Source organism: Mus caroli, unplaced genomic scaffold (assembly GCF_978045245.1).
Source record: "Mus caroli unplaced genomic scaffold, Mus_caroli_1 scaffold_20, whole genome shotgun sequence".
NCBI lineage: Eukaryota > Metazoa > Chordata > Mammalia > Rodentia > Muridae > Mus > Mus caroli.
In genome coordinates this window covers 21,063,581-21,079,581 of record NW_028227275.1, presented here as the reverse complement: position 1 = coordinate 21,079,581, position 16,001 = coordinate 21,063,581, and the positions used below count along the sequence as shown (strand labels likewise).

General features: G+C 43.8%; 1 protein-coding gene across 1 annotated transcript in view; it reads right to left on the bottom strand.

Moving 5' to 3' along the window:
• Positions 1-16,001, bottom strand: part of Pdlim1 (PDZ and LIM domain 1) — a 50,128-nt gene that overhangs the window by 19,200 nt on the left and 14,927 nt on the right. Inside the window, exons 2-4 of the mRNA XM_021151809.3 lie at positions 9,719-9,870; positions 7,295-7,379; positions 1,151-1,344 (exon numbers count right to left, since the gene is read on the bottom strand). Coding sequence (XP_021007468.1) covers positions 1,151-1,344; positions 7,295-7,379; positions 9,719-9,870 — 431 coding nt within the window. The remainder of the gene's footprint in view (positions 1-1,150; positions 1,345-7,294; positions 7,380-9,718; positions 9,871-16,001) is intronic.

The following is a 16,001-nucleotide window of genomic DNA, read 5'->3' as shown; positions in this document are numbered from 1 at the left end:
GGGTAGCTCAGTTGTGTTTGAACTGGCAGCTCTGCCCTGCGCTCCTTCCCTGCAGGCCCATCCTCAGGCATGAGTCCTAATCTACTCCCCACCCTCTGTCATAACACCGTCATTAACACTGTCATGCCCAGTTCCCTTGCCATGGGTGGCTGAAGTGTCCCCAAAGTGTTGGGGACAGAGCAAATTTAGGGCCCTCTGCTGGAAGAAACAGGAGACCAGATAGAGAGGTAAAGGTAGATACAGCCCACAGATATATGACCGAGGACATGCCTGCCTGGTTCCACCTGCGGTCCCATCTCTCCTCTTGTTAAGCCAGCTTCTGTCGCAGGTCAGAACCCATCCCTCTGGGCAGGAACTTGCAGCTTCATGGATTTAGCTCTGTCATTTCTGGTCTACATTGGTGAAGAAGCAAGCATTGCTTCACCGAGACTGCACAACTGTGTGTGCTGCTCAGATTCGGTGGGAAGCGTGGAGCAGTCCACCCAAATACTCTCTACAATGAGGACTCCCTCAGGACACAGCTGGCGGTCCTGTGAACAACCATGACCAGAAGCTGGAGGTGACCACCGCGCTCAGGACAAGAACGATTCGCCACCATTACAAGATCTGTTTGTGTCCGACATGGTGCTAGGCATTTTATATGTTTTCTTTTCTCGCTGTCACGGGTGTGGATATCCACAGGTCACAGTGTGGGTGCACAGGCGCTCACACACATGTGGAGGCCCAAGGGTGGCATCCAAAGTCTTCTCCCGTTGCTCCTTACATTATTCACCGAACCCAGAGCTCACCCATGCAGCTAGTCTCTCCAACCTGTTTGTTCCAGATCCCCTGTCTGCACCTCTGAAGTTACTGGAACCACAGCTAAGCCACCAAACCCATACACAATGTTATGAATGTGCTAGGAATAGATTCTTGAGCTCAACAGTAGGTACTGCAACCTTTGAGACACTGCACCAGCAACACATTTCCTTATTTTACTACAACCTCTACAAAGAGGAGGGAAGGAGCCCTTTTCGTGTGTAAAGAAATTAGTGTCAAAGGTTTCCCCGTGCCCATGCCCACCCCAGGCTTAGTAGTTCAACTTGCTAGAAAAAAATAAAGGAAAGAGCCTCCCTTTCCCAGGACCTGGAGACTTCAGGGGTCCACTTACGGCCTGCTGTTCGCCTCCTCCCCACTGGCTGAGGTCTTCGACTCCACAGCATTGTTGAAGTTAGAGATGTTTTCGGATGAGTAGAGGCCAGTTGGGCTGTTGTACTGGTTTGTGATGACCCGGGTGCTGGGAGCAGGTGAGGCAGTAAATGGCATGGCACTTCGGTTGTGGGCACTTCCTATGTGCAGGACTTCCTAAAGGCAGGGAGCAGAGGAGAAGTTCAAGGAGCTGTGGATCCTAAACCCGTTATCCTGTACAGTACAGGGAGAACTTCCAGCTAAGCTATGGCAGTCCCTGGCTCACATCTAAACTTCAGCTTGCTTCGAGCAGAGGGGCTCAGACAAAGGCAAGGAGACGGTGATCAATACGTGGTAAAGCATCCACAGATGTAGGACTGCAATCCCACATCCTCTCTCAATCAGCTCCATCTCTGACCCTTCCCCGAGACCCAGCAGAGCTGATGTTGGGTACCTCTAAGGAGGATAACATGTCATGCCTTGGGCTACCAGTACCCAAGTCAGAGCTGAAGCATCTAACACATTTCAGAGGCATTAGGAAAAAGTAGAGAGAGGTAGCCTAGACTACCACGGAGCTCTCCATGTCAAAAGGTAGAGATAAACTCCCCAGACCCGAGCAGGTTAGATCAGCAAGGAAAGAGGGTAAGAAGAGGAACAGCTGCTGACTACATGTCTCAGTACTTGCAAAAGGCAGCTGAGGCACTGAGGGCCTACCATTCCCTGTGGTAAAACACAAGATGGAAGGTTCTGGAAGACAAGTCCAAACCAGATCCTATGGGCGAAGGAGGTTGAGTTTCTGAGTCCTTATTCCTTGGTCCACCTCCAGAAATCTGGTGAACAATTACAACTACAACCTCTCTAGGCATCTGTGTAAACATGCCAAAACCAAAACACCATTTATTTTATTATATTTTATTTTATTTTATTTTATTTATTTTATTTTTTGAGAGAGGGGTTCTCTCTGTAGCCCTAGCTGTTCTGAAACTCACTCTCTAGACCAGCCTGGGCCTAACTCAGAGATTTGCCTGCCTCCTGGGTGCTGGGTTGAAAGATGTGTGCCACACAGCCTCGTTATAGTTTTTAAACTAACATTCCTTTTTTAAAAAAATGATCCCTGGGTACTTCCTCTAGCTCCTTCATTGGGGACCCTGTGCTCTGTCTAATGGATGACTGTGAGCATCCACTTCTGTATTTGCCAGGCACTGGTAGAGCCTCACAGGAGACAGCTATATCAGGTTTCTGTCAGCAGGCTCTTGTTGGCATCTGCCTAGTGTCTGGGTTTGGTGGTTGTTTATGGGAGAGATCACCAAGTGGGGCAGTCTCTGGATGGTCGTTCCTTCAGGCTCTGCTCCGAACTTTGTGGAGCATGTGTCCTTATTACAAGTTGGAACATCTTCTGGGTATATGCCCAGGAGAGGTATTGCTGGATCTTCCGGTAGTACTATGTAGAGTTTTCTGAGGAACCACCAAACTGATTTCCAGAGTGGTTGTAACTACTTGCAATCCCACCAGCAATGGAGGAGTGTTCCTCTTTCTCCACATCCTCTCCAGCATCTGCTGTTACCTGAATTTTTGATCTTAGCCATTCTGATTGGTGTGAGGTGGAATCTCAGGGTTGTTTTGATTTGCATTTCCCTGATGATTAAGGATGTTGAACATTTTTTCAGGTGCTTCTCAGCCGTTCCGTATTCCTCAGTTGAGAATTCTTTATTTAGCTTTGTGCCCCATTTTTTAATAGGGTTATTTGATTTTCTGGAGTCCAACTTCTTGAGTTCTTTATATATATATTGGATGTTAATCCCCATAGGAGAAACATCAATATGAACTAACCAAGTACCCCCAGAGCTCCTTGGAACTATACCACCAATCAAAGAAAACACACGGTGAAACTTGTGGCTCTAGTTATATATGTAGCAGAGGATGGCCTAGTCGGTCATCAATGGGAGGAGAGGTCCTTGGTCCTGTGAAGGCTCTATGCCCCAGTATAGGGGAATGCCAGGACAAGGAATGGGAGTGGGTGGGCTGGGGAGCAGGGAGAGTGGGGAGGGAATAGGGGATTTTCAGAAGGGAAATTAGGAAAGGGGATTCGAAATGTAAATAAAGAAAATATCTAAAAAAAATTTTAAATTTTTTAAAAAGAACTTTAAAAAAAAAAATGATCCCAGGGTATCTGATGACTCAGTTACAAGGTTCTCCCGGCACCAATGCTCAAAATCAACTCCGGCTTCCAGTGCCACAAGCTGTGTAGCCTTCTAAGCTCGACGTGTTTTCTGAGTTCCCAAGAAAATTCTTCTAAACCCTGCTTTCTTTCTTAAACATCCAAATGATCAAAAATAAATATTCCAATTCTTCTATCATTCTTTTTCTGCTCTTTTAAAAAATGAAATTTAGCCGGGCGGGGTGGCACACGTCTTTAATCTCAGCACTTGGGGGGCAGAGGCAGGCAGATTTCTGAGTTCGAGGCCAGCCTGGTCTACAGAGTGAGTTCCAGGACAGCCAGGGCTACACAGAGAAACCCTGTCTCAAAAAAACAAAAAAAAAAAAAAAAATGAAATTTAGTGTTTAATTGGAATGCATTATGAATGAGAACTGTTTAATTCAGTACGAAACTAATTTAAAGTAAAAGGCAGATAAACACATTTTTATGGTTGGGATTTCTTTCTTTCTTTCTTTCTTTTTTTTTTTTTTTCGAGACAGGGTTTCTCTGTATATCCCTGGCTGTCCTGGAACTCACTTTGTAGACCAGGCTGGCCTCTGCCTCCCAAGTGCTGGGATTAAAGGCGTAGTCAGCTTAGGATTTCTTTTTTATTAGCCTGGTAAATTTTTTTTTCGAGTCAGAATCACTGAGGTTTAGTTGACTTTGTCCATGTATGCACAAATAATAAAATAATAAAAAAACAATAAAATAATAAATAATAAAGTAATAAAAAATAATAAAAAGAGACTTGTGTGTTTGTTTGTTTGTTTGTTTGTTTGTTTGTTTGTTTTGAGACAGGGTCTCTCTATGAAGCCCTAGCTGTCCTGGAACTCACTGTGTAGACCAGGCTGGCTTCAAATTCACAGAGATCCACCTGTTTCTGCCATCAAGCCTGGCTACAAACTATCTCAAAAGAGGCTCTTAAAGAAAAGAATGGTCATAAGAAATGGTTAACTCATTTTATGTGTACTGATTCAAAGGAATCGTAAAATCATTGAGTCCTGTCTGTGAAAGGCAGCAGCTGACTTACAGATTAGAGGTCAGGAGCTCTCACTGCCACCATGGGCAGACACAGGACAGCACCCAGCATGCACTCTTCTGTGTCCACAGCTGTTCTGGGAGCAGCACAGGATGCTTAGTCTTTAGTCTTGCCTCCAATTTTCCCTGACACTTTGACGGTGAACATGTTATGCCTCTCTGAGCCCACTTCTCTAAGCTTCTTCAGAAGGACATCATGTGACACGTCTGTGCACCAAGCACAGGGCAAAACAGGGCAGGGTCTCACTAGGGTCCATCTCCTCTTCCCGTAGAAACAAAAAGAATTCCAGTCAGAAGCCCATGGGAGCCATGTCATACATTCTTACTATGTACGTATGTACGTATGTATGTATGTATGTATGTATTTACTTACTAACTGCGCACAGTATAGATCAGAGGACAATTTAGGAGAATCCATTCTCACCTTCCATCATGTAAGCCCCAGGGATCAAACTCAGGTCCTCAGGCAGGCCTGGCAGCAGAAGCCAACTCCTCAACCCAACCCACCCCTCCCCTCCCCCATCCCACCCTTGTTTTCTTTTGTGGGAATAGTGGAGTATTTTTCTTCGGGTGGTTTTTTTTTTTCTTTTTTCTTTTTTAATTCTTGATTCTTGCTTTATAAAGCATCTATCAAGAATGCATCTGGTTTGTACATAAAAGAAATATTTCTACCCCCATGTGGATTCTAGTCTTTCCAGAAGGCAGGCGGATTTAGGGCTTGCCTTTTGGAAGGGATGATGTCATTGTTTGGGTTTTGTATTTACTGGTCTCCAAGGAAACTCAATAATGAGGAAATACAAACTAGGTATGTAACTATGTTGACCTCAGATAAGCTGGGGTGTTGGTTGGCTTTATGTGAACGAGCGAGCAGCTCTTTACAATATCCGTGAACTCTGCCCTCACTATTTGCCCTCTAGCTCAGAAGTCTCAGAAATGGAAAATCTGGGGAAAGGGGAGGTGGGAAGATATTTGCATGAATAAAGAATGATGAGAAAAATACAGTCAAGCTACCCTTTCAAGGAGTCTGAATAATTGTATTTTTAATCTGAAAATGATCTTCAAAAATATCAGCACTGAAGAAAAAGTATAACCAAGACATAGATGGTTTCCCCAAGTAAAAAGTAGCCATTTTGGACCAAGTTAAGCCAAAATTATTCCTCATTGTTATAAAACTATGTGGAAACTTAACACATCAAAATTTAACACATACAGTAACTTTAATCAATGACTAAACTACCAGAAAAACTGAAACTAACTCTGCCATAATTTAAACTTGCTTATACAACTGCCAGTTTGCAGAGTAACATTTTATGAGTTTCCTTATAGGTCTTACACAGAATAATATGTTCATGTCAACTTCAACATGCCAGGTGCAAAATGATCTCTAACAGAATGTAGCATGTTAGTATGATGGCTACTGCAAATAGGAAAAATTATAACCACATTTCTGAAATTTTAATGAGACGCCTTTAAGAAATTAAGGCTTATAATCAGCCATTCCATTTATACATACTATGGAATCATATGAATTCAATTTCATATCATTTCTATGCTATATATAACTATGTGTTATCTTTTCATTACTATTTTACATAAAAAAAACTAAATAGTGTCTCAAACTTTAAAACGAAAATTTTAATTTCAAATCTTCTGGGGCTAAATATATAATAATCACAACCCCATTTTGAAAATGGCAAAAATAGTTATCCATTTACTTACTCACTTATTTGTGGTTTTCTTGTTGTTTTACGTATGTGTACATCTGTGTCTGGGTGCACTTGTGTGTGTGCACTTGTGAGTGTGTGCACTTGTGTGTGGAGACTGGAGGTTGATGTGTGATACCTTCCTCAATCATTTCTTCACATTTTTAGACACTGGGTCTTTAAGTGAACCCGAAACTCAGCCTTCTGGCTAAACTGGCAAACCAGCTCGAATTGATGGGACTGCAGATGGGCACAGTCACGTTGATGGAATTGCAGATGGGCACAGTCATGCCCAGCTTTCACACATGGGTGCTGGAAATTGAAACTCAGGTCCTTGTGCTTGTGTGAACGCACTTTACCCATAAGCCACTTCCTCAGCCACATTTACTCTTAATAATTCATTCATTTATCCAACAGAGAACATAGTTTGTAGTGAGCAACATGGGCATTTTTACCAACGTGTTCTAAATATTTCTGTACTTATTTCAAAATATACCCACACAGTATAGATATTTTAGAAGACACAACTAAGGGAGAAATAAAAACACCTATCAGCTATCCACCAAGAGATTCATTTGTAAATACAGAATCTCGGGACAATCTACTGTTGTAGAAAATTCTACTCAGCCAACGAACAATGCAGGGACTCCTTCCTTTATTTTTCCAAGATCAAATGTCATCTCATTTAACTAATTTTAAGGTCTTTCTTCATGTTTCACTGTAATAAAAACATATTTCTACCTCAGGACTCACAGGATAAGAAAGATGGACTATTAAATCCCTGTGTTTCTTTTTTTCACTCCATTTCAGGCCTAAAGGTATCCTCGTCTCAAGGATGATTCTTCTGTGTCTAATCTGTAAGAGCGGAGCTAGCTCTCAGGTTTCAGTAGAGTCCTACCAATTCTCTTTGCAGGAAGGCTTCTGTCCCCTTCTCCCACTGCCTGCCTTCCCACTCCTTCTTACTCTGTTGCCGGCCATGTCCCTGCCCTGGGGTTTTCCAGACCTTTCTTCTGGCGGTTTCCCTTACGGGAAGAACTGAACTTAAGCCAGATCCCAGCAATGACAGTGGAGGCCTCTCCTGACCACTTTATCCCCAGACCTCCAGTGCAGGAAAAACAGAGGCGAGCTGAACAATACCCAAGCAGGAAAGCAGCTGGCAGCGGAGTGGCAAAGATAAGCAAGCACTTACTTGGGGTTCCGACGCTAAATTCATCTTGTAGGGATGACGTTTCCCCTCCTCGGTCACTAGAGGAGACCAAATCTTCTGTTCAGACCTGCAACAGATGAACAAAGCTGCTGTTCCCCCTCTGTCGTTTCACCTCATTCTGCTTTGCAGTGCTGATGCTCCAACTCAACAACTCACAAACGTCAGTCAAGCAAGGGCTCCACCACTGGGCCGCAAGCTGTCCCCAGCCTAAAGCTGCTGTCTCATTCATGTTAAATAAAGGATCCAGCTCAACCTCTGTCTCTACAGGTTCTGCTTAGATTCAGTCAACTGCAGACAAGATCTGCATCTGTACTGAACATGTACAGACTTTCCCCCTTGTCTTATGGTATAGCAGTCATGGGCATAGCATTTACATTGCAGTAGATATTATAGGCAATCTTATTATAGGCAATCTAGAGATGACTTAAAAGACTGCAGGAAGATATACATAGAGTATGTGCAAGAAGTGCTACACTGCTTTGTACAGAAGGGACTTGGGTTAGCGGCAGATTTTGATATCCAAAACAATTCTGGGGCCCAACCCCCATGGACACCAAGAAACAACTTTACACACAAAAAACAAATAAGGAAAAACATCCCCTTTGCCTTAACTTCTACCCTCTGAACTTGAACCCCACCATCAGAACTACCCCCTAGCTATCAATTAAGTGGCATCCATGTTAGATGGTTCTTACACACAGCCTGAAGGGATTTTCCAAGCCAAGACCCCAGCCTTCCTCATTACAGTCTGGGGAACTGACGAAGCCACCAGGCTCCTCTGACTTGCTATTCCTGCCTCATACTGCCACCTCAATTCAAGGTGGATAGACTTCAACTCTATCCTGGCTCAAGGTGGGATAGACTTCAACTCTATCCTGGTTCAGTGTTCCTAGCTGTAGAGAAAGCATCTTGTGTGTTGTATGGACGCATCACCTGTCACCTGTGGCCTATGGCTTAGGCAGGAAATAGAATGTGGGACATCAAGAGGAGGAGAAAAAAAAAAAAAAAACTCTAGGAGAGAAGGAGGCAGGGAGATTTGCTGGGAAGATGTAACAACTGAATTCATTGCATCTGAGCACAGGTAACCAGTCATGTGGCAGAATGTAAGCTAGAATACATGGGATATTTTAAGTTATATCTAATCAAAAAGGAGCCTAGCTTTATGGCCAGGTATTTGTAAATACATTTTGAATCTAGATCTTATTTCAGGGAGCATGGGGTTGGGAGGAAAAAAAACAGGGCCTAACTTGAACACCTAGCCTAGACCATATCACCAATGTATTCATGAATCAGTTCCAGGTTTTATTAGCATGGGGCGTTTTTATCTCTTGAAGGTAGAGAATATTTATACTTTGTGTTTGTCACAGTAAACAGTGACAGACAATTATAAGACACGCCCATACAATTTTGTTGGCAAATGAATTTTCAAAAAAAAAAAAACCAATGAACCTATGAATAAACGCATGAATGACCCGAACATGAGTTTGAGGGAGAGGACGTGGGCTGAGCTAGATAGAACAAGAGACAAGAACAAAGGGCCAATGTCCTTTTGAAGTAGTCATAATGGAATGGTTAGCCTCCCAGAGTCAGTAGGGCTCTGAAGGGAACAAAATATTCTCATATTGTTCATCTTGGTCTGTCTCACAATCCTATAGCACAAGGAGAAAGGGGGAAAAAGGTCACAGAATGTACTTGACAGAGGAGAACATGATGAAGAGCTATAAAAGCGAAGGTTGGTGAGCCATTAAGTAAAGCAGGTTCACCCAGCAAACAGAAGCTGAACTTGATCCAACAGGAACTAGGAAGCCACTCAAAGCTGAACCAATCACTCCTGATATCTTAGCTTCCTAAGGCTCCTTCCATGACCAAGTGAAAGGTGAATGGAAATTCTACCCTAATTACAGCTTCCAAGGTGCTTTCCTGGGCTGTCTGCTCAATGCCTCTGCTCCTTTCCTGTAGTGCACCTTAAGTTACACTCGGCCCTTTATCTAACAGCAGCTGTGATCTCAGGATGCAACACCCCCTACTCCTTGGATCCTTGGTAGGAACTGATACTCAGAGGACCTCAGGAAGACATTTACATTTGTTATGCCTTAATAGTGCCTAACTCGTTTTCATTAGTTGAAAACTTTCACTTTCATCAAGTGAAAGTGTGGTAACTTAATAGGCAGAGACCGACACATGAGAAGCCGACAAGAGATAAGTCATGTGCACAGGAGAGAAGAAATGAGCAACCCCAAAATCTAAAACCGCAGACGTGGTGTACTTTCATTATGTATGCAGAATACAGAACCAGGGAAGTGCAGAGGCTTCTGAGATTGGGGGGTAGGGAAAGGGAGGCGCAGGCCCTGTCCACGAGCAGCTTCCAGTCTATTAGGAATGAACTAAATATTTCCACAGCCTCACCTGGATACTGTGAGCGTCATGTTGTCAGCGCAGCCCTTGATTTTGTTCTGAGCTTCCAAGTGTGTCATGCTGCTGGTATCTTCCCCATCGATGGCTGTAATTAAATCTCCAATACATAAATTCGCTATAGCAGCCTTGCTTCCGGGAGTGACCTGGCAACAGAGGGGACCACACATAAGTTACTGTTGTGTCCAGGAGAACCAATGAGTAAATACCACGGGGTTAAGTACTCACTGATAAAGAACAGAGCATGGAAAGGGAGAACTTGGCAAGATGCTGCATACCTGTAATCCCAGGTCTAGGGAAACGGAAGTAGAGGACAGCCTTGGATATATACCAAGACCTTGGAAGGATAAAAGAAGAAAGCGCAGGGAGAATAACACACGAGAAAGTGTGTGTGATGGTTTGAATATGCTTGGTCCATGGGAAGTGGCACTATTAGGAGGCCTGGCCTTTGTTGGAGGAGGTGTGGAAGAAGACATGTATCACCCTGTAGGCAGGCTTTAAGGTCTCCTGGTGCCCAAGCTCTGCCCAATGTGGAAGAGAGAACCTCCTCATGGAAGACAGCTCCCTTCTGCTACCTTTGGATCAAGATGTAGAACTCTCAGCTCCTCCAGTACCATGTCTGCCTGGATGCTGCTATGCTTCCTGCCATGATGATAATAGACTGAACCTCTGAAACTGTAAGCCAGCCCCAATTAAATGTTTCCTTTTCTAAGAGTTGCCTTGGCTCTAGTGTCGCTTTACAGCAATGGAAACCCTAACTAAGACATATGCTAAGATTATAATTTAACCAATCCTTCATGTTTATACAATCTGTTACCATGCACTGAGTCTTTCTTGTATGTGACCTCATTGTCTCCTTACAACAACTTTATCAGAAATGAACATCAGACACTGAAACCTCTAGGAAGCTCAAAGACCTACGCAGGGTCACCCAACTAGTACATTACTATTACATCCTGCTATCCACTGCAGACTCAAACCTTGAGCCTCACTCAGTGTTCTGACCTCAGAATAAGTCACCAACATATTTTAAATGTACACATTTGGAAAACATTGCATGTAGTAACTTCTATTTCTGTAAAATCCTAGCATATATTATAAACTATAAGCCCAGACAAAACTGGAATCACTGTATGTTAATCTCTTTACAATGATCTTGAGTTACTTTTACAATTTAAAAAAAAAAAAGCAATAAAGACAATTTTTTTAAATATAGAGTGTGGGTTTGCACCAGGAAATTGGCCATGGTGAAGGCCCTTCCCTACAGGTGGCTGGTGTTCTACAAGCTAGGCTTCCAGATCAGTCATTCCAAATTTGAGACCATGGATGCCTAGGGCGGTCAGTTAGTAAATGTCACAGGTCCCCAAATCCATCTGTCCACTGAGGATGCCCTATAGACAGAGTAAATTTGCCACCACACAGACCTACAGTGGCTTTTCATGTAAGCATGGATGCTGGTGTGATGAACGGCACTCATTCTGAGGCAGCGCTGGCCTCGCATAACTGTTCGCTAGTGGATATTGTCTCAGTCAGGGTTATACCAAAATGTTAGCATCATCACCCCAGAGCCAGTCCATGACTCTATAACATTAAAAAGTCATCGTAAACTGGAAGCCAGGGGAAGAATGGTACACCCTCAGATCCCAGTGCCCAAAGGACTTTTGTTTCCTCTTGGGAAACCCTGTAGCTCTGGGAGCTAATGGAGGATGTTGCGATCCACCAGTGTCTCCATACACTACACTGGTCCTTCAAAGTACCAAATCAGGATACAAGACTAAGGAAACAAGCCTCAGTTTTCCACAGCCAACTTCCCAAAGAACCCAAACAAAACCAAAAAACTAGCCCTCATACAGCTGCTGGTATGGGCGCCCTAGGGTATTTTACTACCTCTCTGGCACCCTGACCCCACACAATGTGGGGCTAGTCCTTGAGGTCCCCTCTAGCTTGAACATGTTCTGGCTTCACCAGACAAAACTCCCCGCTGGAATGTGAAGACCGGAAACCAGTTCAGAGCTCCTGACCTCCTACCCTTTCTCTCCTCACCCATCTGACTCTCACCACACAGGAGCTGTGCTCCAGGCAGTCGCTGAGTGAGATGTCTGACACAGCCCTTCCTTCTAATAAGCAATAGGAAACTCATTGTGAGTCACTTAGGGTAGCAGTAAAAACACAGGCTGACCTGGTGCTATGCTGTATACAGTCCGCGTTTTCTAAAGGACAATGCAGAATTTTGCCTTTCTGTTTTAGTTTGTTTGACATTTTTGGAGAATGTCTTAGGTATCCCAGGCTGGCTTCAGACTCTGTTGTAACCACGACCTCACTTTTTAATGGTCTTATCTAAGTATTTCTTTATATTCGAGATTGGTAATGGCTCTAGACTGGCAAATTCTATCTCCAAGCAGACTAGCTGGAAAACCAGGAGAACAAGGCCAACCAAAGCCACTTATTTATGACCAAATATAATAGTATAAAAGAGCAGGTTCCTTTAGGGAAACCCTGTAATACTTCAGCAAGGCCCTCCCCTCAGGCTACTTTCCCATTAAGCTCTAGCTTCCTCCCCAAGTTTTTTCCACCTCAATATTTTTGATTCTGCCTGACTTACTTTTCTCACCTTTTAAGTCTCTTCTTAAATCACACTTCTGAGTCTTCCCTGACCTCTAAGCACATGATAGTAAGTACTCAAAATAAAAAACCAAAGAATGATTCCAATTAAAATATCCACTGTCCTTAAAGATGTTATCACGAGCTGGGAAGATTACCCAGTGGGTAAGGGTTCTTTCAGTATAAATGTGAGGACCTGAACTCAGGTCCCCCAAGCCCATGTAAAAGCCGAGTGTTGTTCAGTGTGCCCTATAATCCCAAAGCTCAGGTAGTGGGAGAGACAGGAGGACTGCTGAGGAATGAGTGCTAGCTAAACCATGATAAATAAGCTCCAGGTTCAGTAAGAGACCCTGTCTCTCAGGGCTCAGGGAACTGTGCAGAAGAGGAGGTGGACAGATAGCAAGAGACTGAGGCAGGTGGATGACATGAAGGAAATAATATCTTCCAGACACACAGGGTTGATGCACAGGGCCTGCCCAGGTCCAAACCAGACTGGATCCCACTGCTGAGATGGGCAAGATGCAAGCCCCTATCCCTCTCCAATTAACAACTGATCGCAAAGAAAAAATTTGTTTCTCCAAGGGAGTCACTGGGTACACAAATCACACTTAAGGGCAGACCCTGTGGCCAGCACTAGATGGCCAACTCTAAATGAACTCAAGGGCATTTATGGAAACGTTTTTTTTAAGACTCATTGCTTCATTTGGACTTTTGTTTAACCTTACTGGACTTCTGCATGAATATTATGGTTTCCAAGTTTGAGTTTTTATGGGTGTGTATAGACATTTCTCCCACTCATTCTTTGTTTCTTTTGTTGATTTGTTTGTTCACTTTCTTTTATCCTTGTCTTTTTATTTGCCTATTTGTTTTCTTATGAGAGAGAGAGGGAGAGAGAGAGAGAGAGAGAATGGAGTTAGAGGATGGAGAGGTAGGGAGAGTCTGGGAGAGGAGAAGGGAAACCATGATCAGAATATATTGTATAAACATAAATTTATTTTAAATTTAAAAAATACAAAGAGGGAGGACCTGTCTCAGGGGGATAAAGAGGGGGGTGACATAAAAAAAGCAGGGATCTGACTTTCTATGTACCTACATGGGCACACACATACTTTATGTTTTAAAATGAATATTTCAAAATAATCAACAATGTTTTTTAAAATCAAGTAACTGTTTCCCTTAAAAATGACGATGCCAGACTTGGAAGTTTCTTTTTATGGCTTATGTTCAGTTGCTAAGAAGTCTGGAATTTCCAGCATTTGGTTCATTTTGTGGGAGTGGCATTTCTGCAGAGAACATCCCAACAGGCCCCAGACAAGCTAAAACCAGTCTTAGAAGCCCCACACCTGAATAATTTTGACCTAGCAACTTATCTTTCTGTCTGATTTTTTTTTTAAGCCAAAGGAAAGTTTTGAAAACTACAAGAAAAGATCATCAGATCAGCCTCCAATGAGCTAACGTTCTTTTATGAGCCATCTCTTTTCTACAAGGTTGGGGCTGTGCATACAGCCCAAAAGGTAGAATGTTTGCCTCGAATGTACAAAGCCCTAGGATTGATTTCCAAATATCATGAGCTGGACATGATAGCCTTTTGGGTGGTGGAGGCAAAAAGATCAGAAATTCAAAGTTATCCTTGGCCACACAATGTGTCTGAGGGCAACTTAGGTTACATGAGACCCTGTCTCCAAAAAGGACAAGTGTGGGTGGGAATAGGGAGGGCAGATCAAATGAATCACAGACCTTACCTTCACAGAGAGGATTCCTACAATATATTTAGAGTGCTCACAACACATTGCTCACACAGATCAGATGAGCAAGCATCTATCTGACAACGTTTTCAAGACAGGACTAAAGAGAAGCTGTGAGTGGTTCACACTCACGCAGCTAAAAGCTTATGCCTAGCTTTAATATAGAACCCCTCATAGGAAATTCCTCATAGGAATTTCTTGCTTCAGTGTAATAGTGTGGCAGAGACTCTAACTAAGAAGCATAGCTGCCATGTCCTTCTTTCTACACAAAGAACTGGAGTGTCACAAAGCCCCGTTGGCCAGGTGCCTCCCAGGCATGCAACAACAGTTCCACTACTCTGCACTGAGCTGGGGCCCAGAGCCCCACCCATTATCAAACATGCCAATCATAAGACAGAATTGAGAAGGGCTGCCGAGGTCCTAGATCTCACTGCTGGAAAGTTCCTGTCCTAAACTGTGGACTCTACCACACACCACAACGAACCTCAATTCTAACAGTGGCCACTATTAACGAGACTTACTATATGTCAAGGACAATGTAAGTGGTTAGAAAAGTTGGCCTATGATCTTCTCATGATGCCACAGGTAGGCAATGTTATTTGCATCATTGAAGATGAGGAAATGGAGGAACAAGGGTTAAGCCACTTGCTCAAGGTGACTCAGCTTGTGAGAAGCAAGCCACAGCAGGCTCCAGGATCCGCTACATCACTGTCTATCCTAATTTCTCAGCAGCCATCAAATTCCATCAGAATCAGCTCATGATAGAGTCAGCCTCAATTTCTAAATAAAATAAAAAAACTGAATCTGATACTTCCCTCCAAAAAACCAGACCCATTATTTAAGTAGACATCCTCCAAATTCCCTCAGCCAGTTCCCCTACCCCCAGAGATCATGGAACCAGAGCACACAACTGTTGCTATATAAAGTAGTGTGGCTTAGGTACAACAATGTATATTTTAAAAAGAATGTTTTGTTGGCTTCTGTAGCAGTCAAGTTGAATTTATTCTTGGACCCATCCCCTTATCCTTACCTGAAGGCTGGCACCCTGCACATTGACTCTACACACTCTATGATCATAAGGCACCTTTAGACCCTATTAGATTCCCTGCTCCCACCCAGGGTCAGCTCTTTTTGTGTTTTTATTTACATCCCAAACACTGCCCCCCCCCCACCTCCCAGAGCCTCTCCTTCCATCCCCACTCCAACCGAAGAGCATACACAGGCTAGAGAAGGCCCCCAGCACACAGGTAGTAGAGAGCTGCCTTGCCTGGCCTCAGTAGAAGCGGATGGGCCTAATCCTGCAGAGACTTGATGCACCACAGTGGGGGAGGAAATAGCCTGGGGGCCACACCCTGCTATGATTTTTAACTTTCACTTCGGAGACGTGCAAAACAGAACTGTGACATAGCTCTCCCTCATTCTTCAATGAGGCACCTTCACAGAGCCAGCTGCCTGACACTGACCAGAAGTAAGAGCTACGCCCCTCCTCTGTGACACTGGCACACTTCCTCCTCGCCCAGGCTTCCTTTCGCTCTCACTCTCTCCACACCTTACTGCACACATCTCCATGTATTCTGAAAGACTAGTAGCTTGTTGGTTAAGTTGTGACTTCTAGAGGCAGGGGACCAGGACTTGATAGCCTTACCCTGGGATGTAGCACCTCTGTGTGCCTAGCTCTTCAGGACAGATAAAGACAGCAGCCCTGACACATCTGAAGGCTGCTGTGAGGGTTGCCGAAATGACTCAAAACAGAGCACGCACTCACAACTAAAGAAATGGGAATTCCAGGAGCCACATTCTATGAAAAGGGCTGAGCCTGCCACCTAGAAGCACACAGTCCCTGGAGAGACAGGCAGATGATAAATGTGGTGCTAGAAGCTATAATGCAACCAAAAGCTAATGATGGGGGCAGGAGAGATGGTTCAGTGGTT